Source organism: Chelonoidis abingdonii, chromosome 7 (genome assembly GCF_003597395.2).
Source record: "Chelonoidis abingdonii isolate Lonesome George chromosome 7, CheloAbing_2.0, whole genome shotgun sequence".
NCBI lineage: Eukaryota > Metazoa > Chordata > Testudines > Testudinidae > Chelonoidis > Chelonoidis abingdonii.
The window spans coordinates 4,220,824-4,245,512 of record NC_133775.1 but is presented as its reverse complement, the minus strand read 5'-3'; the positions used below and the strand labels follow the sequence as shown (position 1 = coordinate 4,245,512).

Below are 24,689 nucleotides of genomic sequence, written 5' to 3'. Positions count from 1 at the left end.
ATATATGATCTCCAGATCAGTGGCACAGCTATGGGCACCCGCATGGCCCCACAAGATGCCAATATTTTTATGGCTGACCTGGAACAAACGCTCCTCAGCTCTCGTCCACTCATGCTCCTTCTCTACCTACGTTACATTGAGAATCTTCATCATCTGACCTCATGGGAGGAAACTCTGAAAAATTCCACCACGATTTCAACAGCTTCCACCCCACCATCAACCTCAGCCTGACCAATCTACACGAGAGGTCTACTTTCTAGACACCATGGTGCAATAAAGTGATGGTCACATTAACTCCACCCTATATCGAAAACCTACGACCGCTATGCCTATCTCTCTGCCTCCAGCTTCCATCCCGGCACATCACCGATCCATTGTCTACAGCCAAGCACTGAGGTACAACCGCATCTGCTCTAACTCCCAGACAGAGACCACACCTACAAAATCTCCACCAAGCTTCTCAAAACTACAATACCCGCACGAGGAAATAAGGAAACAGATCAACAGAGCCAGACGTGTACCCAGAAGCCTCCTACTGCAAGACAAACCCAAGAAAGAAACCAACAGGATGCCACTGGCCATCACATACAGCCCCCAGCTTAAACCCTCCAACGCATCATCAGGGATCTACAACCCACCTTGGACAATGATCCAAACCTTTCACAGCCTTGGGGCAGGCCAATCCTCGCCCACAGACAACCTGCCAACCTGAAACGTATCTCTCAGCAACTGCACACCGCCACCATAGTAACTCTAGCTCAGAACCAATCCAGCAACAAACCTCAATGCCAACTCTGCCCACATATCTACACCAGCGACACCATCACAGGACCTAACCAGATCAGCCACACCATCACCGTGCACGTCCACCAATGTAATATATGCCAGCAATGCCCCTCTGCTATGTACATCGCCAAACTGGACAGTCTCTACGGAAAAGGATAAATGGACACAAATCAGATATTAGAATGGCAATATACAAAAAACCTGTAGGAGAGCACTTCAACCTCCCTGGCCACATTATAGCAGACCTTAAGGTGGCCATCCTGCAGCAAAAAACTTCAGGACCAGACTTCAAGAGAAAACTGCTGAGCTTCAGTTCATCTGGAAATTTGACACCATCAGCTCAGGATTGAACAAAGACTGTGAATGGCTTGCCAGCTACAGAAGCAGTTTCTCCTCTCTTGGTTTCACACCGCAGCTGCTTAGAACAGGGCCTCATCCTCCCTGATTGAACTAACCTTGTTATCTCTAGCTTGCTTGCTAGCATATTATACCTATCCCCGGAAATTTCCACTACATGCATCCGACGAAGTGGCTATTCACCCACGAAAGCTCATGCTCCAAACGTCTGTTAGTCTATAAGGTGCCATAGGATTCTTTGTAAGATGGTAGTTATGGTCTGAAAATGCAACTTTAAGCAAAACAATGTTAAGCAAATCCAGTTTCCCCACAAGAATTAATGTAAATGGGGGTTTAGGTTCTAGGGAATTTTTTCACCAGACAAGACTGCATGCGTCACACACATGCGCTTGTTCTCACTCTAAGTTTTAAACAATTTATACTGTACACAGTAGTAATTGTGAAGCTTGGTTGAGGTGGAGGAGTCAGAGGGTGGGATATTTCCCTTACTGCTAAATGATGAACTAGCAGTTGCTGAGCCCTCAAGAGTTAACTGACTCCGCAAGGCAGCAGGAATGGAGGGAGATATACACATTTCCCCTTTAAGTACACTGCCTTGTTAATGAGATCATCTGTGAGACTGCACCTACTACGAGCTCCCTTTGTCCTGAGCCCTGCTCTATGGAAGATGGGGTAAGGGGTGCAAGGGGACACCCTGACATTACCCCCTCTTCCTCCCTCCCAGCACAGCAAGTAGGAGTCTCAGGGAGCAGCACATGGGCAGTGGGGGGGGGGGATATTCACCCACGAAAGCTCATGCTCCAAAACGTCTGTTAGTCTATAAGGTGCCACAGGATTCTCTGCTGCTTTTACAGATCCAGACTAACACGGCTACCCCTCTGATACTTACCACCTTAGAGTAATTCCTCACTGATCTTAACTTTAGTAAAGCTTTTGATACTGTCTCACCAGACCTTCTCGTAAGCAACCTAGATGGAGCTACTATAACGGTGCAAAACCCTTCCTGGAGAGTAATCGGTGGTTCAGTCATGCCAGAAGGGCATTATGAGTGGGGTCCCACAGGGATCAGTTCTGGGTCTGGTTCCGTTCAGTATCTTCATCAATTATTTAAATAATAGTAGAGAGTGTACTTATGAGTGTGTGGATGATACCAAGATGGGAGGGGGTGCAAGTGCTTCGGAGGATAGGATTAAATGATCTGGACAAACTGGAGAAAGTCTGAAATTCACCATAGACAAATGCAAAGTACTCCACTTGGGAAGGAACAATCAGTTGTACACATACAAAATGGGAAATGACTGCCTGGGAAGGAGTGTACTGTGGAAAGAGAGCTGGGCATCATTGTTGATCACAAGCTAAATATGAGTCAACACTGAGGGAAAAAAAAAAACCCCCAAAAAACAACAAACATTCTGGGATGTTATTAGCTGGAGTGGTGTAAGTGAAACATGAGAAGTAATTTCTCTACTCTGTACTGATTAGGCTTCAACTAGAGTTATGTTTAGTTCTGGGTGCCACATTTTAGAAAAGATGGGGACAAATTAGAGAAAGTCCCCAGCACAGCAACAAAACTGATTAAAGGTCTAGAAATCATGACCTATGAGGGAAGACTGGAAAAAATTGGGTTTGTTTAGTCTGGAAAAGAAGACTGAGGGGACATAATCTTTTACCTACTTAAACTGTTAAGAGGGAGGACAAGAATGGACTTAATTGCAAGGGGGGAAATTTAGGTTGGACATTAGGAAAAACTTCCTGTCAGGCTGGTTCTGCACTGGAACAAATTGCCTAGGGAGGTTTAGTTTGGAATACGGGGGAAGGTATAAGGTATGTCTTCAACTACTTGAAAGGCTGCCACACAGATGGAGAATAATTCTCTTGCCACAGAGGGCAGGAAAAGGCAGTGGGTTCAAACAGCAAGACAACGGAACAAACTGCCTTAGGGAAGTTGGGGAAGCTCCGTCACCGGCAATTCTTAACAAGATGCTGGATAGCCATCTATCTTGTAGGATTTGTTGCCCCAACCATCCATCTTGGCAGGGGGATAGACTAGAAGTAGTTACATAATTTGTGGTCCTCCTCACCCTATGGTTTTATTAACTGATAAACTCAAACCTACGTTGATGGTAGTAACATCACATTCTCTTTGCAGAATGGAGACAGCCTCCCTTCTTTTCACACCCACTCACAATCTGCACCGGGGGTTTCCCCACTTTTAGTTCCTATGAATAATTTACAAGTTGGTTGCCTTTCACCAAGAGGACAGATATGAAGTACACCACTAATATTTACCAGGACTCTGATTTAAAATTAGATTAAAAATACACTATGCATTTGCTACCCCATTTTAAAGAAAGTCAGAACATGGAACTGGTAGAAGCTCCTGAAACCAGAGTTTGTTGAAGTGCAATAACCAGTTTTTGACAGCAGTAGCCTCTTCAGCAAGTGCAGAGAGAATAGTGCCAGTGACTAGTTAGTTCATTCAAAGTTAAGAAATCAGTGAGTTGTGGGGGGATCAAACACAACCAGGAAACTTGTTTTCCCTTTTTAGTCTATGAATAAAAACTAGATAGAGAATGATCTTAGAGGACATAACCAGATTCAGCTCAATGCAGTAATTACAGCTAATGCTGCCTTTGTTTAGTTTAATAAATTGGGTTAATATAAAAAACACTGAAAAGACCTTGAGTATCATGCATAGTTAAAGCTTCTTTAAATAATAAAAATACCATATTAGAAGGGGGTTTCTGTGCATTTTTAATTTCCATTTCCATCCAAATAAAGGCCTCATTCACCATTTTCTAACATGAGAATTGGAACGTTTGCTTTTCAGATCCCTTTGGTAGTGAAGAACCCAACTCTAGAGGCATCCTACGCTTTTTTTTTTTAAAAAAAAAAAAGTTATGTTTTGTCTGTAACTTCTCTTTGTTAACAGAATTATTGCCTGAGTTTTCTCCTTATTTCAGGCCCGGCTGTTAATTCTAGATCACATCTAGAAAGTCAACTGTATCTTCTTCCTGGACCACTAGATCAGCCAAGCAAGACAACCATGACATGCAATTTATGTCTTTGCAGACACCAAGTAGCTGCGTCAAGCTCCTTGGGACATTTTGTTCACAGCACTATACAGATGAGAATTTGTTCATCTGTACTGTTGTACCAGGACTATGCCCTATTGAGGAAAAAAAACTGAAAAACCATTTGCGTACAATCTTTATTGAAGTCATACAAAAGTTGCCAAAGTGAAAAAATACACTATATACAAAACCATTCTCGTTGAGGAGAGGAGTGGTCCACATTGAAGACCTATCATACTGTACTTTCAACTGCAGCCCCTGATTCCACTTGTGGCCTTTTCTCTGTCTGAAAGAGAGGAATGACTTTTGTTAAGAGCCAGTATTATATGTTCCACATCAGTTAATTCATGCACCAGCTGGGAAAGTGTTGGTAGCTTGGAGAATTGCATTGACTGGTTACCAACACTTCACCAGTAGTTACAGAAACCAAAGCACAACTCAAATATATATGTTGACAGGTTCATAGCTTCAGAGCCCTTTGATTTTAAGTACAACACAGACTTCTATTTCATTGCACACCAGTGCTTTAGGAGAAAGGAGAATCTTGTGTTTTAGCTCAGCTGTAATTTCATACACTGAACTCCAAGTTGCTGTCTCCCAAGTGGGTAATGCTACAGGGCAAGTTTACTTTCCAAATGACTAAGGGCAGATATGTTACACACAAGATGCACTCTGCTGAACTGGGCAAATCCCCAGCTCCTTCTATAGGAGTCTTAGGAAGACAACCAGCAGGCAATAAAGCATTAGATCTACCAGGCATGAAAGATATGCCTGAACAGAGAAGGAAATATACATGGCACAGACTCCTGACTAAACTGCCCACCTCTGCTTCCATTTTTTCTGCAACCTCATTTCCACTGGGGGCAGCATCACCACCACCATTGACAGCCGGTTCTGGTTTAGATTTCTTAGCTTCATTGTCTCCCTGTTGAGTCTCCTCCTCTGGTTTCCTCTGAAGACAAAATTGTTTAGTAAATTTGTTTTTAGTACCCATGACATCTGATCTAAGCTTCAGAGCTGATGGTAGATGTTTCAAACTTGCTCAGAGATGGAATGAAAGATGCTGTTGTGATGAAATGCAGACAGCCATGGTGTGTCGTAACAGTACATACAGTAGGCAAATGAAAAGTACTGTGAAATTTGATTTAGATTAGGAAAATACTAATGAGAACACACTTCAGTGTTAAAAAAAACAAAAAAAATACTACAACCAAACACTGGTTTCCCTTAAGGTTGCCCATAGTTCATTACTCCAAGAACTCAGACTACTACACATTTAGACTGGCTTTGCTACTTCATTATTTAAGTTCAATGCTCCATTTCCACTTGGAAATAAGGGAACCCAACTCAGCCTGGTTGTTTGCCTTTGTAATATCTATGGCCTGGCCTGCCCTGCTCCTCCATGCAGGCCCTCAGCACAGTGGAGCACTTATTTAAAGAGTGCCTACAGGACACACACAATTCAGCTTTGAAATTAAACTAATGCAGATCAGGCTGAGTGCTGTAAAGCATACAAGGAACCATCAAAAGCTACTCTCCAGGAAGACTGATTGGCTCCCAGTGGAAAGGAGTTTTATGCAGTATTCCTACTTTTTCAGAATTTGTTCTGTGTGTAACAGCGATAGTTAAAAGCTTTGTTTAGCCAAGAAATCAAATGATACACAGTGCAAGCCAGTGGTAGTTTTGTAGTAGTTTGTCCAAATAGCTATATATCTGGACGCACCTTCTTTCTGACAAGATGAGAGATGTCTGTAACACACTGGGATGCTCCATCAGCTGGTTTTCTTACAGGAATCTATTACAAGATAGAGGTTGTAATGTAAGTGACATCAAACATTAAAACCTTCCAATTTAGTAGTATTTAAATGCCTGTCTGAACTCAGATTTAATTCACTTACTGTGGAAACAGAACAGCTTTCTTCACTCTGTGTAAAACTGGAGGTAGCTCCTCCAACCTAAAATGACAGAAACTATAGTGAATAACAAAGTACTGGCTTCCAGCTGTATTTCTGAGTTCCCACAGCACGCTGGGACTTTACACTACAAATCCATGGTTCCTACTGTACCATGAAGTTAGTTATGGTTTAATAGGTTTGTTTAGTTTCTCTCTATGATGTGGCGTTTTATTATATCTGCATTAACCAATGCAATTCTGACTGTAAAATTATGAAGTACTTAATCTTCAATTTTGGTTATTTTGTTTCTTCTACCAAGTACCCAATTTGTAGACATTTATATCAACCCAACAAATTAATATGTTACCATGAATGAGCAAACAGGTTGCCTATCAGTTAGACAGGCAGAACTTAATTGTTCCCCTGCTTAAGAGGTACCTTAAAAGAGGTCTTCAATGTAGATGTGCCTTCAGAAAGGCTGGCTACACTATACAGCTGTGACGAACTGGGACTGTTCTTAATGTTTGCTCTGAACACTGTGTTGGTGCCTCAGTGTCCCCTTGGCAGTTCTTAAGTATCTGGCAGAGCAAAGGGCCAGTGCACCTAATGCCTGGCACTCTGTCTCCTAGCAACTGATGGCCTGGGCCCCTCCTCTGCAAAGGTGCCAACTGCAGGTGTTGGAGACAAAGGGATCAGGTGACCTCCTGGCCCGGGAAAGGAGCTGAGCAGAGAGGAGGGGCTGGAGGGGTTGGTTAGTCTGGAGCTACCTGGGGATAAGGAGTGAAGTGCAGACCTAGGGGTCTGGCTCACTGCCCCCCAGAATGGACCCGGCCGAGGGGTCTGGTTCGCTGTATCTACAAGCTCTGTTTTAGACCCTGTTCCTGTCAGCGAATAAACCTCTGTGTTACTGGCTGGCTGAGAGTCACGTCTGACTGCAAAGTGGGGGTGCAGAACCCTGTGGCTTCCCCAGGACCCCGCCTGGGTGGGCTCGCTGTGGGAAGCCCACGGAGGGGCAGAGGATGCTGAATGCTCCAAGGAGAGACCCAGGAGGTGAAGACGTGTGAGCTTCTTGCCCTGAACAAGTCTGCTCCAAGGGAGAGGAGGCTCCCCAAAGTCCTGACTGGCTTAGTGGGGAGCAGTTCCAGAGCATCGCCCGGTGACTCCATGACAACAACTATTCAGGATATATGCCACCACCAGATGCTGAACCAGATTTAAACCAAAATTTAGGACTCTCAAACTCGGCTGTATCTTTGTACCCAGGAATCTCTGCAGGTCTAGTTTACTGACATCTGGCCAAAAACCCAAACCCTTGCCAAAGAGCATTGCCGTTATGGTTATTTAGTGCTAAACAAAACAGCCGACATGTGATGCCACTGTCTCCTCTAGCACCTTTGGTGACAACCAGCTGATTGTCCAATAAGAGGTAGCTTTATCAAGAGAGAAAAGCAGAGTGGTGACATGCGATAGTCCAGTGCTTTTCCCCCCTCAAAGGGAAAGGGAAGTGAGCCATATTTCATTCCGAGTGATTTAACAGCTTCTGGTCATGGGAAGGTAAGTCATTTGCAGACAATCACTAATTCTAGACCAATACAGCCAACCCTGCTGTTGTGGGCACTTCTGCTCTCCTTCAGCTATACCATTAGTTAATGCCAACTTACTAGAAAAGTAATTAAACTAAAAGCTAACCAGAGTTGCTTTCAAAGCCAGTTCAGCTACTCTTGCACTTTTTTGAGACTCCTTTGAATCTTCTATCTTTTCCTTAATTTCAGGAAGTAGTCCCTTTAATTCTTCGATCTCCTTCTCATCTTCGGTAGATCCTCCTTCTGCTTTCTTTATTCGTTCAGTCAGCATCACTAAAGGAATACAGGTTTAAGTTGTCAGCAGTTTATTAAACCAAACAACATATAGCTCAAGTTCCCTTGCCTTTTCTGCCTTCATTAGGGACCATTCAGAGACCTGTGGAGAGTAGTGTGCTTCCATGTTACTAACCTCAGCTCAGTCTAGCTTTCCTATGACAGTTAACCAATTTGCTAGTTAAGTTTTAGCAAGTCTACTCACCCATTCTTTTGTCAATGACTTCTACTGATTTACTGAACTGCAGAATTGCTTCATCAAACTGGCTGTTGTAGTGATATGCCAGTGCCAGCTGGTAGTGTGACTCTGCTAGCAGGCGGTCATGGGCCTCGAGGTACTTCTGCTGTAAGGCAAGGCATGCCTGAAATTCTTCTATAGCTTGTGCATAGTTTTCTACAACAGAAAAGCCATAAACCTTTACAAATACAAAAATTATCAAGCCAAACAAAGTTACCAGACTGTCTCCCCATCTAATTTATTCCATAGACTGCTCTTAGATTCTGTATGAACTGAAAACAGTTGCCTCACTGAGGGATGCTAACAATAAAAGGGACACTCAACTTGAGTTAGTCAGTTTCATATAGTGTTACACTTCCCTGCCCAACCCTCTCCCCACATTTTGGCAGCGATTTAGCCAGTTACTTTAAAAGTATTTCCTCTTTCCTACACAAGCATGGGAAGAAGACTATACAGGTGAAGCAGGGACAGTGTGTGATAAAAGCAGACAAACTGCAATCCCCCCATTAATATTACTCACAACCCTAGTTTTGCAGTCCTAACCCACAGAACCTTCCCAGATGAATTCAGTCTGAAACCACTTTCTAGCCAAACAGAAAACAGGCAAAGATGATAAAGAACTACATTGTTTCAAGGGGAGAGGCAGACTTCCAAGTGGAGGCAAAAGTCTCAGGATTAAGCAACAGCATTCCACACCACCAAAAAGCCAACTTGAGTGTTTTGCGGAGTCCGCCCATTTCTAGAACCCAACATGTTCTCAATTTGTATTTTCTCATCTCATTCTGACAGCGGTTTGGTGTGCTTGGCTTCTGGCCTACTACTGAAGGTGAAAAAGTTCTCCATATCCTAAGTTGCTGGAGCCACATTCAAGAGCAGCTATTGTGTACAAGCCTATTTCCAAGCCACTGCTTTCAATTCTGGAATAGAAATAGCAAGTTGAGACTCAACATGGCCATCCCCCACTTTGCTCAAGAATTTAGCTGGCAGGTAATTGGCTTATTCCCAGATCTGTCCCAAGACTATTCAAACTTGTGGGCATCTCCCCCATGTGGTCTGAAGTTTATCTGATCTCTCCAGCAATTTTAAATAAGTATGTGGTGGGTGAGATAGGGTGAAAGTTTGCAAGAAATTAAGCCACTTTAATACTGCAGCACTCTATGTACAATCAGATTTCAGACAGGCAGTTTACCGGATTCAACGCTAACTTCTCCTAGTTTCAAGTGAGCCTGAGCAGCGTGGAGCTGAGCTTCTTTTGTTTCCTGTCTAAATCAAGAAAACGTTAGTTAGTTTGCTATAAAATCCCTGATCAGAGGCTTCCACCTCTTTATCTAGCGTACTTCTATTATGCCAACTCCCCAGTGGTTTCCTGCAAGTTTATTTAAAAATAAATAAATAAAGGAAGACTCAGATCAAGTTTTACCTTTTATAGATTACTTTTGCCAACTCCAGCATATCCCAGGCCAGCTCCAGATTTCCAACTTCATCCTCTTCACTTTCCTGAAGAGACTAGAATTATATTCTAATTTTATTTAAAAAATGGAGACTTGTCTCAGTGAAGCAATGTGCAACAATGTAGCAAAGGTGGCTCATCAGGAATTTAAGGTTTAAAGCCACAGTGAGTTGTTCCGTTTGTCACTGCAGCTAGAGACTGTCCCAAGCTGATGCAGTAGTCTATTTTCAAGTTAGTTGAGACTCAGGATGAGTTCTTGATTACATCTCCAGTTTATTTACAGTCATTTGAATACTACTGAAAATCTCCGCCAACATTACCTTGGAACTCTGTTTAATTTTAAGATACTACTAATTAAGAGGACGAGGAATTAGAAAATAAAGGAGCTAAAGCGAAACCTCAATAAGGTTGCTAAAGCAAGGTAATCCATTAGACGCAAATGGCAATACCAACACAACTGGGTAAAGAAATTCTAATTAAAGCAGTTGTGCAGTGGCCTGCTAAAATATGGTGTATGTTAAACCAGATGATCTCAACCTTTTTAGGTCAGGACCCATTTGTGAACCCTGATGACCTGTCACAACCCAGAGACACCACTACCACATCTTAAGATGCCCCCAGACTCTATACATGCCCTACCTCCCCACAGGGGTTCATCTGGCAGGGGGCTCAGTGTTAAAATTCCAGATGCTCTGGCCAGATGCGAACTGGCAAAGAAACCCCACCAACGGATAAAGAAAACCAAGACATCTCTGCCAAAAAACACAGCTCCCACATGGCCCATGAGGGGCAGAGATCAGAGGGCCTAGGGGTTCAGTGAAGGAGTTAGTGGGTCTGGAGAAGGAACCAGAGGGCAGAGGTGTGGTGAGCCAATAACTCTCCAAAAAGAAGTGCGCACATGCACACATCCATGGGCAGACAGTACTACTGGTGAACATGACACCAACCATTCCCTCTCAACTTGTGTTCTGTGGGACTGATTGGGCTCTGCTTCCCACTCTAGGCAGTCACAACTTTGCTCAGGTTTGGTCCGACTTTGTCACTGTGATAGAGGGGCCAAACTTGAGTGATGCTGGAACCCAGCGCACCAGACCACATCATCTAGCGTGGAGAGCTGAGCCCAGCCAGTTCTGTGACACTGACACATTCTGGTGACCCAATTTTTGCGCTTCAACCCATGGGCTGAGAAACCCCATGTTAAGCAAGTCCTTTAAGTCAGGGCATAGGTGTGCTGAATTGCTACAGCACCATAGTTAAAATTCAGAATGATGCAATCCCTGCACTGATACACAGGAGAGCCACACAGTCCCCATGAGCTAGTGATTATGCATATCCCTGTGCTGACTGGCTGCAATTGCCCTAAAGAGGCTCATCCATGAGCTGCCAGAACTACTTCCTTCCTTCCCAACCCTGTCAAATCCACCTTACCCCAAATTGTTGAGGTGTGGAAGTAAAGAGGAGGATATAATCTTTTAACAGATTAGTGGAGAATCAGATGGGTGTTACAAGCTGTGTATTGCAAATGGTGGTGCTGAAGTATGGTCACTGTGAGACTACTGCAGTCTGGTACAATCTGTATCTGCACTGGCTGCCAGAATGCAGTTATTGGTCCAGAGAAAATGTGTAATGGCACCACTACCACTTCGCAAAGGTATTAGTCAGGCAAGGACCAAGAAGGCAAAGTAGGACAAGTGTAATACCATCATCTTGGGGGCATTAGCCCACAAGTAACAATAATTTAATCCCAAGACTACTAGAAATATGCCGATCGTAATATTTTCACTGTGAAGTCTCTGCAAAGGCGTTAGGATTACCAGAATAGGACGAGGGCTCAAAGCCAGGAATAGAACACTTCTATCCCTGGATTTAACCAATGCCATTCAGCCATAAGCATTAGTTCTCAGTTGATGTGGAAGAACACATCATCAATTTAAGTCAATAAAGCTCACCTTATCTTCAACGGTCGAGTCATTTTCTTTATCATCTTCAGTTTTGTCATTTTCTTTATCTTCCTCATCTGATCCCTCTGTTTCTGCAAGGAAAGTTTGTGGAGGAGAACAAGGATATTTGCTATACACACTTTTTTTTTTTTTTTTTAAAAAGGAAGAATCTTCTTCTGTCTCACAGTGAATATTATGTGCAACTTTAAAACAAAGTGACATTGCAGCCTTTGCACTACCCACCTTGCTAAAAACATGAGTTACTGTAGTTCTACAGTAGCAGTTTAACATTAAAATTTTCTGACTTAGTACTGCCTAGAATGGAAGTTTATTTAGGGGTAAATTTGGACGTATTCCCTGGGAGCTCCCAGTGAAGTCAATGGAGTTGTAAACAGACACCCAATGACTGGTATGTCATCCTACAAGTCACAAATGTTTTCAGCACGATAATATTTCTGACCCCATGTGTGGTAGCTGTGTCTAAAACTCAAATGCAAACTGCTTATGATTTCAGACAACTAGAAGATTTTCTGAGGCAACTTGCTATTTTGCAGTACCAGTTCAGCTTGTGAATTTACGGGGCAGCAAAGTGCTTTAAATGTAGAGTTACATAATTAATCCTAGCAATGGGAAGCCAGGGGAAAGCGCGTGGGAGGGGAAGGGGAGTGGATGGTAGCCAGCTTGTGCCCAAAAGTAAATGCTATCTGATACACAAGGAAAGTGGATGGGAAACCTTGCTATACACAATTAGTATCCTATACAAGCTTGGCAATCTACTATACACCTCTACTCCCATATAATGCGACCCGATATAAAACGAACGAATTCGGCTATAATGCGGTAAAGTGGTGCGGGGAGGGGGGAAATGGACTGCGCACTCTGGTAGATCAAAGCAAGTTCGATATAATGCGGTTTCACCTGTAACGTGGTAAGATTTTTTGGCCCCCCCCCCCCCCGAGGACAGCATTATATAGGGGTAGAGGTGTATATCTGGAAAAAGAAGGCTCTGTTATGTTCAGAAGCTGAAACAGGCTTGTGAGCTGGTCAAATTTTACTTTTCTTGAGGAAGCCCGTTACTTTTGACAAAAAACATGGGTGTGGGAGGTCAACTGTGGTAACTGCCATAACTAGAGCCAGATTCAACAGCCATATTGGCAATGGCGTACCTGCTACAAAAGCAGACCAAGTTTCTGCATATGAGACGTAATTGATTAGAGTGAGAATAAAGATGCTAGGTGCTTAGCTTCCTAATCAGACACTTTTAGATAATGTACCTCTGCAAACGTGACTAAAACTTGAGGCTGGAGGACAAGACATTTATTAGACCATGATGTGGTTGTCAAATAAGCACTCCCAAAGTTAGTAAATGGATGTCAGGGTGCTTTTTTTCTTATCTGAGAAATAAAAGTTAAGAACCATTTTTCTTGTGGGTACAGACTGAGTTTGAGGCAAGAGAAAGAATACAAGGGTCTATTTGCACAATATATGGTAACTGAAGATACTTTAGAGCAGTGGTTCTCAACTAGGGGTACACATACCCCTGGGGGTATGTAGAGGTCAAGGGGTACCTCAACTCATCTTGATATTTGCCTAGTTTTACAACAGGCAACATAAAAAGCTTTAGCGAAGTCAGTACAAACTAAAATTGCACACAGACTATGACTTGTTTATACTCCTCTATATGCTATACATTAAAATATAAGTATGATATTTATATTCAGATCAGACTGCAGAAAGGCATACAATAGTCTGGAAGGGTTGAGAGCCACTGCTTTACAGTGTAGCTATATTACATCCTTTGTGATTGGTACAGACAGTTCCACTGTCATGTTCAACATGAGAGATGCCTTTAATATTGTCCAGAGATTGCTAAAGAAATTAAGAAATTGCACGGATATTTGATCACTATTAAGTAAGGCTGCGAATAGCTCAACTGGCACAAGCATGCAGTCATCCTGACTGATTGTCAGAATATCAAGATACCATGTGATGATTTGCAACCTTTTCAAGTGTATGTTATTTTGGAAAGCATATGGAGTTTGTTTTCTGGTTTGTTAGAATAGTTAAGCAGCCAGATGAAGCAGGGAAGCAGAATGACATGAAAAGCTACTTAGGAAGAAGCTTGTACTAGCTAGCACCTATTTACAATGGAATTTTAAAGCCTATCAGATATTAAATTTAAGTTTCACAACGAAGTTCATTCTTCACTCACTGAGATTCCACAGAAGAGTTCCAATCCTCCTAACAAGGAGATTTCTATTTTATGCATCAATTCAGTGGATTCTACTTTACTCCCCCATGGTCTAGAATTGGAGATTAGAACCAGAGGCAACTTGTGGTTCCAGTTATTTGAAGGTTAGTGCAATAAACCCAGATACATGCAAGTGGACATCCATTCAGTATTCTCTACCAGCCTAGTTATTGCTTTCCAAACATTACCACTGAAGCTAGCCACAGCCCCCAAAATGATAGCCACATAAAGACTTTGCTTTGCAGTTAGTTAAGCATTAGACGGAAACTAAAACTATTCATTGCTCCTTGAAACTTAACTGAAGCCAGTTACTTGGAGGACTTTATACCCAAGTGCCTCTTGTCTGAGACCTTTCGTTAGTCTATGGCAAACAGAAAATTCTGAATGGAAAAGTAACTTCTACCCCTGGTTAGCAAGACAAATCCATCAAGTAATCCACCCACAAGTACTTCTCCTATCCCTGTTACCTTCACCCTCTTCCATCAGGTCATCTTTCTCCTCTTCTTTTTCTACCTTAGCACCATCTCCCTCTTCCATCAGGTGATCTCTCTCTTTTTCTACCTTAACAGCTACTTCAACTTTTTCTTCAGTTTGCATTTCATTAGCTGGTTCTTTGCCCTCTGCAGATGTAGTGGCATTTCCAGCTCCAAACAGTGTTTCTTTTGAGGCCAGTGCCTTTTTTGACTTGTTTAGCTTCTCTTCTGTGGCTTCTGTCACTGCCTTCTCTTCCTCAGTTACCTCTACCTGCTCTTCCGTGGCTTCTGCCACTGCCTTCTCTTCCACAGCTGCCTCTACCCTGGCTTCTGCCACGGCCTTCTCTTCCACAGCTGCCTCTACCTGCTCTTCTGTGGCTTCGGCCACGGCCTTCTCTTCCACAGCTGCCTCTACTGTGGCTACTGCCACTGCCTTCTCTTCCATAGCTGCCTCTAACGGCTCTTCCGTGGCTTCTGCCTCAACTTGCTTTTCTGTTTCTTCTGCTACTGCCTCCTCTACCCTCTCTTCCGTGGCTTCTGCCACTTCCTTCTCTTCCACAGCTGCCTCAGCCTGCTTTTCTGCTGCTTCTGTCACCTGCTCTTCTGCTAATGCCTCCTTTTCCACAGCCACCTGTGCCTGCTCTCCTATAGCTTCTGCCACTTGCTCTTCTGACACTGTCTTCTCCTGCATATCTGTCTCTATCTGCTCTTCTGCCTTCTCCTTACGCTTTGTCTCCATGTCAGCAATTGCTGCTTCTTCTCTTGTTTTTCCTCCCATCTCCACATTCTCTCCTTCTGTTTCCTTCCCAGCTTCACTCAGTACTGGAGACTCTTCTGCAGATTTTTTGGATTCTTCCTTTTCCCCCATGGCGTTATATACCTGCTCTCTCAACTCCTCCCTTGCTTCTTCTACATAGTTAAGGAAGATGAAGCATAAACATTTCTTCGAGTTTAGTGATAAAAGCATTAACGGAAATTGAAAATACCACCCTCAGACCCACCAATGTGTGTGTATACCACATGTTCCTGAACTTGATTCTTTTTTAAATCTAAAGAAGCTGGGTCCCAAGCAACAAGCTCTGGGAGACACTACAGTCTTGTAAATGACCACTCAAGCAATATACAGTTTTATGCATTAGCATTTTTAGTAACAGCTGAGCAAGAGATGCCAAGTTAAATTCATTTGTCTAGATGGATAAAAACCTCCTCGTGCAATAATCCTCTGCAATGTACTATAGAATGAAAACTGCCCTGGAAATTTTAAAGAGAGGACAGTTTGGTGAGTCTGACACAAAATAAATTCTCCCCTTATGACCAACTTAAATGAATGACACCACATTCCACTGTACTGCTGCAAGTGCACAAAGCAGTCCTAGCTGGCTGAAAGCTTAGAACAGGAAAGGAAGTTTGAGTGTAATGCTTCACAATTGACAAATTTTGTGACCCCTTGACTCAAAACTAGTGCGAAAGAAGAGTTTCTTGCAAAATAAAAAAAAATCTTTTAGTTAGGTTTGGGAAATTTATAGAACAAGACTCTTCCACCTGCTAAAAGTCTTGGTACAAAGTTTCAGATCATCTAGAGCAGCAAAGTAAAGAATCCAGGTCCGATATTTACACAAGGCAATACAGCTTGGCATCTCTATGGCATGTTAAGACAGTTCTACATACCATCTATGTTATCAGCATTTTCTACCATTGAGTCGTCATCTGCTTTTTCTCCTTCCTCCTCTTCCACTTGCACTCCTTCCAAGGCATTTCCCAATACACCATTCTCCATTCTAGAAAAATAGAAGCAAGTCAGCGGCACACAAGCAGCAAAGAATACATTTTGTGCACAAAGGAACATAGCATTTGACTGCTCTACCTACCACCTCTCCCACCTACTACAGCCAGGCTGGGTAAGGAATGGTGTCCCTAGCCTCTGTTCGTCAGAGAATGGAGATGGATGGTAGGAGAGAGATCACTTGATCACTGCCCGTTAGGTCCACTCCCTCTGAGACACTTGGCATTGGCCACTGTCAGTAGACAGATACTGGGCTAGATGGACCTTTGGTCTGACCCGGTACGGCCGTTCTTATGTTATGTTCTTATTCTACTGTACTCCTGTTCTAGACTGCAAAAGCCACTTATTCCAGGCTAGACTCTTGATTTCAGTAGATCGTGAGCATCGTGCCATACTTGTGTGGCAAGAGAACCTGGTGATGATGCTCTAAAAATATTTAGGATAGATGGACTGGTGCCCAGTGACTCCAGTTAGACTTTTGCTAGTGATCTAGGTACGAACAGTTCCCTTCTGCCTGCCCCGTCCTACAGAGTATATTTCTCCTATTTTTCCTTGAGTTCAAGCGTTCTATCAATAACCTACCCCCTTATTCTAAGGCCCATTCCCCACCTGTAAGGTACAGCTACCTCCTTTAAAGTTTTTATTTTTAAGAGAAGCAATTACATTTAACTGGTGTTTCACCCAAAAGGCTCCAAACTAAAATTTTCAGTTGCTACTATCAAAGTACTCCCCCATTTATATCCCCTTTATAAAGAAATTAAAATACCATCTTAAGATGTCAAAATCCAGGAAGGAGGTATACTATGTATTCAGAGGACTGACAAGCCAACTAGAGGGTCTCTCTTAGTATACCTTGCTAACTCCAGGAGAGATTTTCCATAGTAAAAAAAAGCTTCTGCACATTGATCTGCTGTCTCACCATACTTTTTACCCCTATAAAGTAAGAAAGAAGTTAATACAGCTTATTGGCACCATGTTTTTAAATAGCTTTACATTGCCAGATATGCAGCATTTAAATCTTCTCTGGGTGGGACAGTCAATTTCCAAGCTGTTACCTCCCACATGACCTCCACCCTCAGGCAAATGGCAGTTTTCTCCCTTCTGATAACTGGAATGATTTTTTACTGGAAGTTCTGGTTGTAGTGGGTTTTGCAGACCATCTTCTGTTCTAAATGCTCTTTTCCTCTAGAAGCTAAGCAATTTGTCTCTGCTTTGCTTGCAATTTATAGATTATGTTTCTCTAGTGGTTAGACCAGGGTCGGCAACCTTTCAGAAGCGGTGTGCTGAGTCTTCATTTATTCACTCTAATTTAAGGTTTCGCGTGCCGGTCATACATTTTAACGTTCTTTAGAAGGTCTCTCGCTAAATCTATATATTATGTAACTAAACTAGTGCTGTATTGTAAAATAAACAAGGTTTTCAAAATGTTTAAGCAGCTTCATTTAAAATGAAATTAAAATATTGATCTTACGCTGCCGGCCTGCTCAGCCCGCTGCTGCTCTGGGGTTCTGTTCACTTAGGCCAGCAGTGGGCTGAGTGAGGCATGCGGGCAGGACCCCGGCTGGCAAGGGTCCGTCAGCCAGAACCCCAGACCAGCAGCGGGCTGTGCGGGGCTGGCGGCCAGGACGCAGAGGGCTGGGGCCAGGCTAGAATCAGGGCAGAGGGGTGGCGGGGATGAAGGAGTCAAGCAGAGGGTGGGTGTGTATGAGGGAGGTACAGGGCTCAGGGCAGGGGCCTGGGGAATGTGCAGGGATCAGGCCAGATGGCACGGTATGTGTGTGCGGGGGAGGGTCAGGCCTCAGGGGAGAGGGCTGGGTAACTGCCCCCCTAAGAACTCCCAACCTTGCAGCTCCTTGTCCCCTGACTACCCCCTCCTGGGACCCCTGCCCCCAACTGACCCCCAGGACCCCACCCCCTATCAAGCCTCCCGTTTCTTGTCCCCAACTGACCTTCCCCTACTTGTCCCTGACTGCCCGACCTTTCTCCCACCTCCATCCCAAACAGACCCCAGGACTACCATGCCCATCCAACTGCTCCCGCCCCTGACAGGACCCCAGAACTCCAACACATCCAACCCCCTGCCCAACCTCTCCACACCCTGCTCCTGACGGACCCCCAGAACTGCCCAACTCATACAACCCCCCCAGCTCCTTGTCCCCTAACCACACCCTCCAGAGACCCCCCACCCTAACTGCCCCCCCGTACCCTCCTTGCTCCCGGTCCCCTGACTGCCTGACCCCTATCCACCCGCTGCCCCCTCACAAACCCCGGGACTCTCATGCCTCATCCAACACCCCCTGCTCCCTGACTGCCCCTTCCAGAGACTCCCGCTCCTAATCAACCCCCCGGATTCCACCCCCCCATCCAACCCACCCTGCTCCCTGTCCCCTGATTGCCCCACCCCTCATCCAACACCCCCAGCCCTGGGCCCTTTACCTTGAGGCTCCACACAGAGCCAGACAAGCTGCCCCCCAGAAGAGCACAGCCCCGGCCCTTAGAGTGCTGAGTGCGGCGGCGGCGGCAGCAGCATGGCTCCAATTCAGCAGGGAGCGTGTCTGCCTCCCCACGGAGCCAAACGCCGCCTCGCGGGAGCACGCAGCCCCAACCCCAGAGCACTGCACGCAGTGGCAGGGTTCTAGGGGAGGGACCGACAGATGGCTGCATTCAGCCCGGCGCTCCGGCCAAGGAGCATGGACCCCGCAGCTTGCCGTGCCAGGAGAGTGGGGCCATTTGCCCAGCCCACGTGCACGGCTATGCTTCTGCTCCCTGCCCCCACGGGGGGAGCAGAGGGCAGAGGAGAGCGAGCTGGGCCGGATTTTTAATGGCATGCTGGAGTCCTGGCAGGCTCCAGCGTACCATTAAAAATTGGCTCGCATGCCATAGGTTGCTGACCCCTGGGTTAGACTAAGGAGATTTGCATTGCAGAACATTCCCTATTTTGCAATGTATGGGCTGATTTGGTTTCTTGATCTGTTCATTTGTGAGGCATTGTAGGTCACTACTCCAATAGTTAAATGTCTACGCAGCACAAATAATGCATTATTTCAAAATAAATCTACACAGACATGGTCCAATCCTCAGTTTTCCAGGTAATTATATTCAGATACTTGCAAACTGCCTATAAACACAGCTTATCTAGGCCTGAGTTAAGTATCTACATTTCAGTTTGATTCACTTCAGTGATGTGCCCAAAATGAGAATTCAAGTACCAAAAAAAAAAAAAAAAGGCATGTTCAGTTACTTACAATACACTAGCAGCTTCCTGGAATGCATTAACAGCTGCTGGAATATTTCCCAATACCAAGTGTTTCTGTCCTAAGCCCAGTAGTTTCTTGGCTTCTCCATCCACATCCATACTGTAAAGTTATAGAACACAGGCTGAGTTAGTTGCTGTACAGTTGTGAGAACACATCTACGTGTACAAACTGGAGGAATGTTTGTTGCCCCCTTCTGTTCAGTCACATGCTTCCATTTCCCAGAATCTTTAAATCCAGCCTTCAAACCTCTTCCCACCAAGAGTCAAACATCAACCAGCAATGTGTATAGAAGTGCTAAATAGAGAGCCCCAGCACGATTATTCAGTTACTGCTAGAGAACTTTCATGTGCGCCAGCACTAAGAGGACAAAGATTTTTCCATTTCTCACATGAGAATAAATTTAACTGTTAACTGCAAGAAGCACATCAAAGAAAGATTGCTTAATGCAATAGCCAACTTTCAGTCTTCTGCTAAGTCAGAGGCTTATATACAACAACACTTCAATATGACAAGAGTTGTTTACATTGAAAATGTGACAGAAAACCGTATGAAGTCCTCAGAAAGAAGGGGACAGTTCATGAAGCTCACCTGCATAAGAGTGAAATGTTGGCCTATTATAGCCCATTAAAAAGCCCCCACACATTTGTCACACAGCCATGCCTAGAGCAAACTTTTGTGAAAGGCTGTTAATATAGTGTTTCTCTGGAATAAGGACTTAACCGGTGTTAGTCCAGAAAGGGGGAAAAACAGAAGAGTATTCCTAAACTGTGGTTTCTTGTACAGCACATGGGACATCTATAACCTTTAGTATCTAGAGCTAAGCACAATGTCAGATTTAAATATTAATTTGAAATAAGATCCACTAGTACCCTATTTTTTTTGTTTGTTTGCCAACCTTAGCCTGCTAACTCAAATCCCTTACCTATCAGTTTTGTCTGCAGAAGTGGAGGGAGCAGCCAATTCCTCTTCCATTCTACAACTGAAGATTCAACAAGCAATTAGAATGGATTTGCAGTGCTGTACATGGTGTTACCAAATGGTGACGAAGTGACTAGAAGTTCACATTTCCAGAATCAGTAATATGAGAAATCTAGTGCACAATTTCAAACTTCTGACTTTCCAGAACAGGTATCTGCAAGCTTGTTTACACTGTGGACATACTGTAATTATAGCAGATCAAAAATTTATTTAGAAAATTAACTTTTCATCAGTAACCAACACTTCAGTTTTCCCCTCCCAAACAAAAATTGCTGATTTTCTAATAAGAAATTAAGTAAGGAGAACAAGACTCTTTTCACATAAGTTTTTCTTCAGTTAAAAATCAAAATTTCTGTCGAAAGAAATTGACAAAGATTTTGATCAGCCCTAATTTTAAGACAAGGTAGTCCTGGACTACTGGCTAGCTCAACCGTTCATGAACATCTCCCATCCCACTCAGAATCAACTGCATAACACCCATGTCAACCACAGCACCTGCTTACATGGGAAATAATGAATACATTTTACCTATCTTAAGGCAGCTTTGTAGCTGGAAATAGGAAGCCAGCATCATACATGTAGCTAGCTCTAGCCCACAGGACCACTATTCTGGAGTTTAGGAAACATCTCATCTAGCGCAAAAAAAAAAAAAAAAAAAAAAAAAAAAAAAAAGCACTAAGTTTTCCCATGCATCTTCTTAGAGCGGACTCAAGTACCATTCTCACTTTGAAAGATCACTTCCCCTCCCAAACTACATCAAGTGTAGCAGTATAGACTGTGAATAGATTTTATTTAAAGCGAAAAGCGCTTTTTAAAAATCTGAAGTTTTTGTCAGAAGAATTTAATGTGACAATGGCCCTTAAAATAGAGCACAGTAGTTGAGGTAGCCAATGCAGCCCGTTTCGTACCTCTGGCTCAAAGATGGGCTTACAAAATGTGCCCTTTACTACGAACCATAACCCAGCAGGACCACATGGAGCTGAGTCCTAATAGCTAGAGGAGCTACATTGGAGTATGTCTTAAGGAAAGGGGACAGCACTTGCTAAGTGGGGATTTGCTAACAAGGCATGCTGCATAATACACACAATCCAGTTAGGCTCAGAGCCTCTCTTTAGGCCTGGCTGCATAATATTGCATCTCTTTACTTTTACCTACCTGCACAACTTAAAACCCAGGATAGTTAAAGCAATCAGTGCAGTTTTGCGGTTTGACACTCACACTGTTCAAACAAAGGAAGAGCATCTAAACAGAATTGCACCAAAATAACCAATTTGGTTTTAGGAAACCAATTCAAATTACATACAAATTTGTATGCAGACAACTCATTCAGTGACACAGGATACTACCTAGGTACTTATACAGCTCTCATTGCCACAGTATCTCAGTCATTAATAGTCTTTATCATCCCAACACAGAGATAAGGAAGTAATATTCCAGGTAGGGAACGAAAACACTGGGCATATTCACTCGTACATAGTCAGCTGGGAAATGTGTAGGGGAGATGAGACTGAGCTCAGCTCTCCAGTGCCTCACCCACTAAACCAGCCTTCCTAACCCTTGCTGTTCAAGTTAGGGAAGTTATTTTGTAGAGAACTACAGCCAAATCTGGGGCTGCAAGTAGAGAGAGATGTGTGTGGCCTGTGGGTATGGAACCTACATCTCTGAACACCAAATCCTACTCTGCCCCAGCCTTGGGTAAGTCATTTAAAGTCTGCCCTTCAGAACTCCTGACTTCTAGAAAAGGGATCCTAGGTACCCCACATCAAGGGGTATCTGAGACTCAGCCCATTGGTGTTAAATCACTTATACAGCCCCGCCACCCCACCCCTGGCTATGCCAAGCACGGAGGCATCTTCACAATGAGCAGGTCACAAAGCCAGGCTCCAATCAAAGCCAGGCCTGATGCAGGAGTGGAAGCCATAGGGCCAGAGACCAGGCATCCCATAGTCAAGGCCAATGCTACGTTTACACGATGTAGGTGCAGTGGGGCCTCCTATCCCACGTGTGAGGAGACAGCACCACCCCCGAGCAAGGGGAAATCAGCACCATGGCCCCCTCCCTCCAGCACTGAGGGGAGGGGCGAGTGTGTGTGTGTGTGAGATTAACACACACTCCAGGCACCTTCCCCCCCATCCCTTAGGTATCAGGGGTCTCATGGCCCCCTCCCCACAGCGCTTGGGGGGGCTCGAGGGATGACTGCCCCCCGCACCACACACCCTAGACTCGGGGCGGGGTCTCGCTCCTTCAGAAGGCACCGCCCCTCGCGGAGACAAAGGGCCCTTTTCCCGCCTTTCCCTTGTCCAACCCCGCCCCCCGTTTGGCGCCAAATCCCAACGGAGGCCGCTCACAGGCAGCGGCCGAGACACGTGACACCGATAGCTCCGCCCCCCTCGGCACGGCAGGTTTGCCTTCTCAGGCTTCTCTACCCCCAACAAACATGGCGGAGCCGGGGCCGAGTCACGTGGGATCTCTCAGCGTTCCGAACGGGCCCCCGCCGGCGCCCGAGGAAGGGGCAGCACGAACCGCCAAGCAGGGAGGGCAGCGCGCCGAGAGGCATCGGGCCGGAGCTCGGGTCTCCGAGCCCAGCCTCTCCCAGGGCCCCCCCCGTCCCGCCTCGCCCCGGCGGCGCGAAGCCACGGCCCTGCTGGTCGGCCCGCGCTACCGCCCCCCCACCCCGAAGCAAGGCCGCCCCGCCCAGCCTGTGCCGCGGTACCTAGGCGCGGGCCCGGGCGCGAGCTCAGCACAGGCAGCAGCAGGTTTCATGGAGTCTGACAGGGGCGACGACGGCAGAGTGCAGCCCCCGGCCCCTCCGGCTGCCTATATACCCTGAGGACACGCCCCGGACCCGCCTCGCGGCGCGCGCAACCCCTGCGGACTGCTGCTCCCAGCGTCCTTCGCGGCCCTCGAGCGCGGCCTTCTCCGAACCCGGGGCTGCACGGCAATGCTGGGAAACGTAGTCCCCAAGGCGCGCCTCTGCGTGACCGACGCACGGCCTGCTGGGAAAGGTAGTCTAGAGACGGCCGCGCAGCTTGCTGGGAGATGTAGTTCCGCGGAGCCGCTGGCGCCGCCAACCGCAGAGCACGCTGGGAAACGTAGTCGGAGGGGAGGGCACTCTGCACGAGCTGGCCCGCTGTGGGGACGAACGATGAAAAGAGAGGGGCTGCGGCCGCCGCCGCCATCTTCCCCGCGGCCTCCAGCCTCGGAGTCCTTGTAGTGCACCGTGCAGGCCCGGTCCCGACAGGGAGCCTGCGGCCTAGGCCCCTGGTGCAGCGCCCCCAGCCCTGCTCTGGGGTCTGCCCTGTGCTCTTAACTTCAACACAACCCCAGTGGTGGGGCTCGCACCCACTCAGCCCAGCCCCTTGCACAGGCCTAGGCCCTCCCGCTGCAGGGGGCCTGCTGCTGCCGCTGTGTGCGCCCCTGGCACTTCCCGGGACATCTGCCGCTCACGGGCCCCACCGGCGAGGGAGCACGTGCCAAGGCACTTCCGACACCCTTTAGCATGGAAGGGAGGTGTGCGCAGTTAAAACGTGCTAAAATAGATGAGGGGGTGCTCCCCAGCCTATGGGGGTGTTAGATCCCCCCAGGCACAGCACCAGGAGTGTTGGGGCTGCCCTTTACACAAAGTGTAGGCCACCCCCTTTCCCCAAGTGAACAGCCCTACTGCTACCCCAGCCCAATAACATTTTGCTCAACAGGCAACAGCAGTCATAAAAAGTAAACAATGTTCTAAAACGTATAAAGACTAGAGGTGAACATTCAAATAATCCCATCATATAAATCAGAGGTGGGCAAATTATGGCCTGCAGGACCATCCTGCCCAGCCCTTGAGCTGCTGGCTGGGGAGGCTAACCCCCGGCCCTTCCCCTGCTGTCTCCCCTACGCTGCAGCCTAAGCTTGCCACTCTGTCAGCGCTCTAGCCTGCAGCTCCTGCCGAGCAGTGTGGCAGGCTCCGGCCAGGCAGCGAGCTGCGAGCTCCTGCTGCTCTGAGCAGCATGGTAAGGGGGTGGGGAGGTTGGGACTCCCAGGGGACGCAGAACCGCTAGGGTGGTCGAGAGGAGTTGTCCGGCTGGGGATCGGGGGGTGGGGGAAGTGCAGTCAGGGTCAGGCACTGAGGGGGTTGGATAAGCATGGAAGCCGTCGGGGGCAGGGGTGGATACAGTTGGGGCAGTCAGGAGGGGTTTCAATAGGGTGTTGGGTCCCAGGGCACAGTTAAAGACAGGGGTCCCAGAGAGAGACAATCAGGGGACAAGAGCAAGGGGGCTTGGATGGTTGGTGGTTCTGAGGGGGCAGTCAGGAGATGGGAAGTGGGAGGGGCTGTTTGGGGGGACACAGCCTTCCCTACGCGGCTCTC

General features: G+C 46.0%; 2 protein-coding genes across 9 annotated transcripts in view; one reads left to right on the top strand and one right to left on the bottom strand.

Annotated features, from left to right (window-relative positions):
* The window catches only part of CCDC17 (coiled-coil domain containing 17), a 46,689-nt gene extending 42,439 nt beyond the window's left edge, over window positions 1–4,250 (top strand). For both annotated transcript variants that reach the window (XM_032804545.2, XM_032804543.2), the window contains one exon: window positions 4,107–4,250. In XM_032804545.2, the coding sequence (XP_032660436.2) occupies window positions 4,107–4,136 (30 nt within the window). In that variant the 3' untranslated portion in view covers window positions 4,137–4,250. The remainder of the gene's footprint in view (window positions 1–4,106) is intronic.
* A 90-nt stretch (window positions 4,251–4,340) lies between these two features.
* On the bottom strand, window positions 4,341–23,224 carry NASP (nuclear autoantigenic sperm protein). Of its 7 annotated transcripts, XM_032804550.2 has the most exons (16): window positions 23,052–23,208; window positions 20,283–20,339; window positions 19,349–19,459; window positions 16,956–17,036; window positions 15,989–16,098; window positions 14,679–15,229; window positions 14,315–14,636; window positions 11,606–11,688; window positions 9,627–9,712; window positions 9,396–9,469; window positions 8,174–8,362; window positions 7,802–7,968; window positions 6,116–6,172; window positions 5,941–6,012; window positions 5,041–5,169; window positions 4,341–4,503 (listed from the first exon to the last, which is right to left on the bottom strand). In XM_032804550.2, exons 1-16 carry the CDS (start codon window positions 23,099–23,101, stop codon window positions 4,450–4,452), a joined length of 2,193 nt encoding a protein of 730 aa, XP_032660441.1. In that variant the 5' UTR covers window positions 23,102–23,208; the 3' UTR covers window positions 4,341–4,449. The 7 variants fall into 7 exon arrangements, 6 of the variants coding, with proteins under 6 accessions (XP_032660441.1, XP_032660439.1, XP_032660440.1 ...); XM_032804548.2 differs by having other exon boundaries at window positions 14,315–15,229; XM_032804549.2 differs by having other exon boundaries at window positions 9,627–9,703; window positions 14,315–15,229.
* Between the last annotated feature and the right edge of the window lie 1,465 nt (window positions 23,225–24,689).

Excerpts from the sequence above, each read along its gene's own strand:
- NASP (XM_032804548.2), bottom strand. The coding sequence starts at position 23,101 with ATGAAACCTGCTGCTGCCTGTGCTGAGCTCGCGCCCGGGCCCGCGCCT. Across the intron at positions 9,713-11,605 it reads ACTCGACCGTTGAAGATAAG|TCTCTTCAGGAAAGTGAAGA; the intron begins GTGAGCTTTATT and ends ATATAATTCTAG. Across the intron at positions 6,013-6,115 it reads AAAGCTGTTCTGTTTCCACA|ATTCCTGTAAGAAAACCAGC; the intron begins GTAAGTGAATTA and ends ATCTTGTAATAG.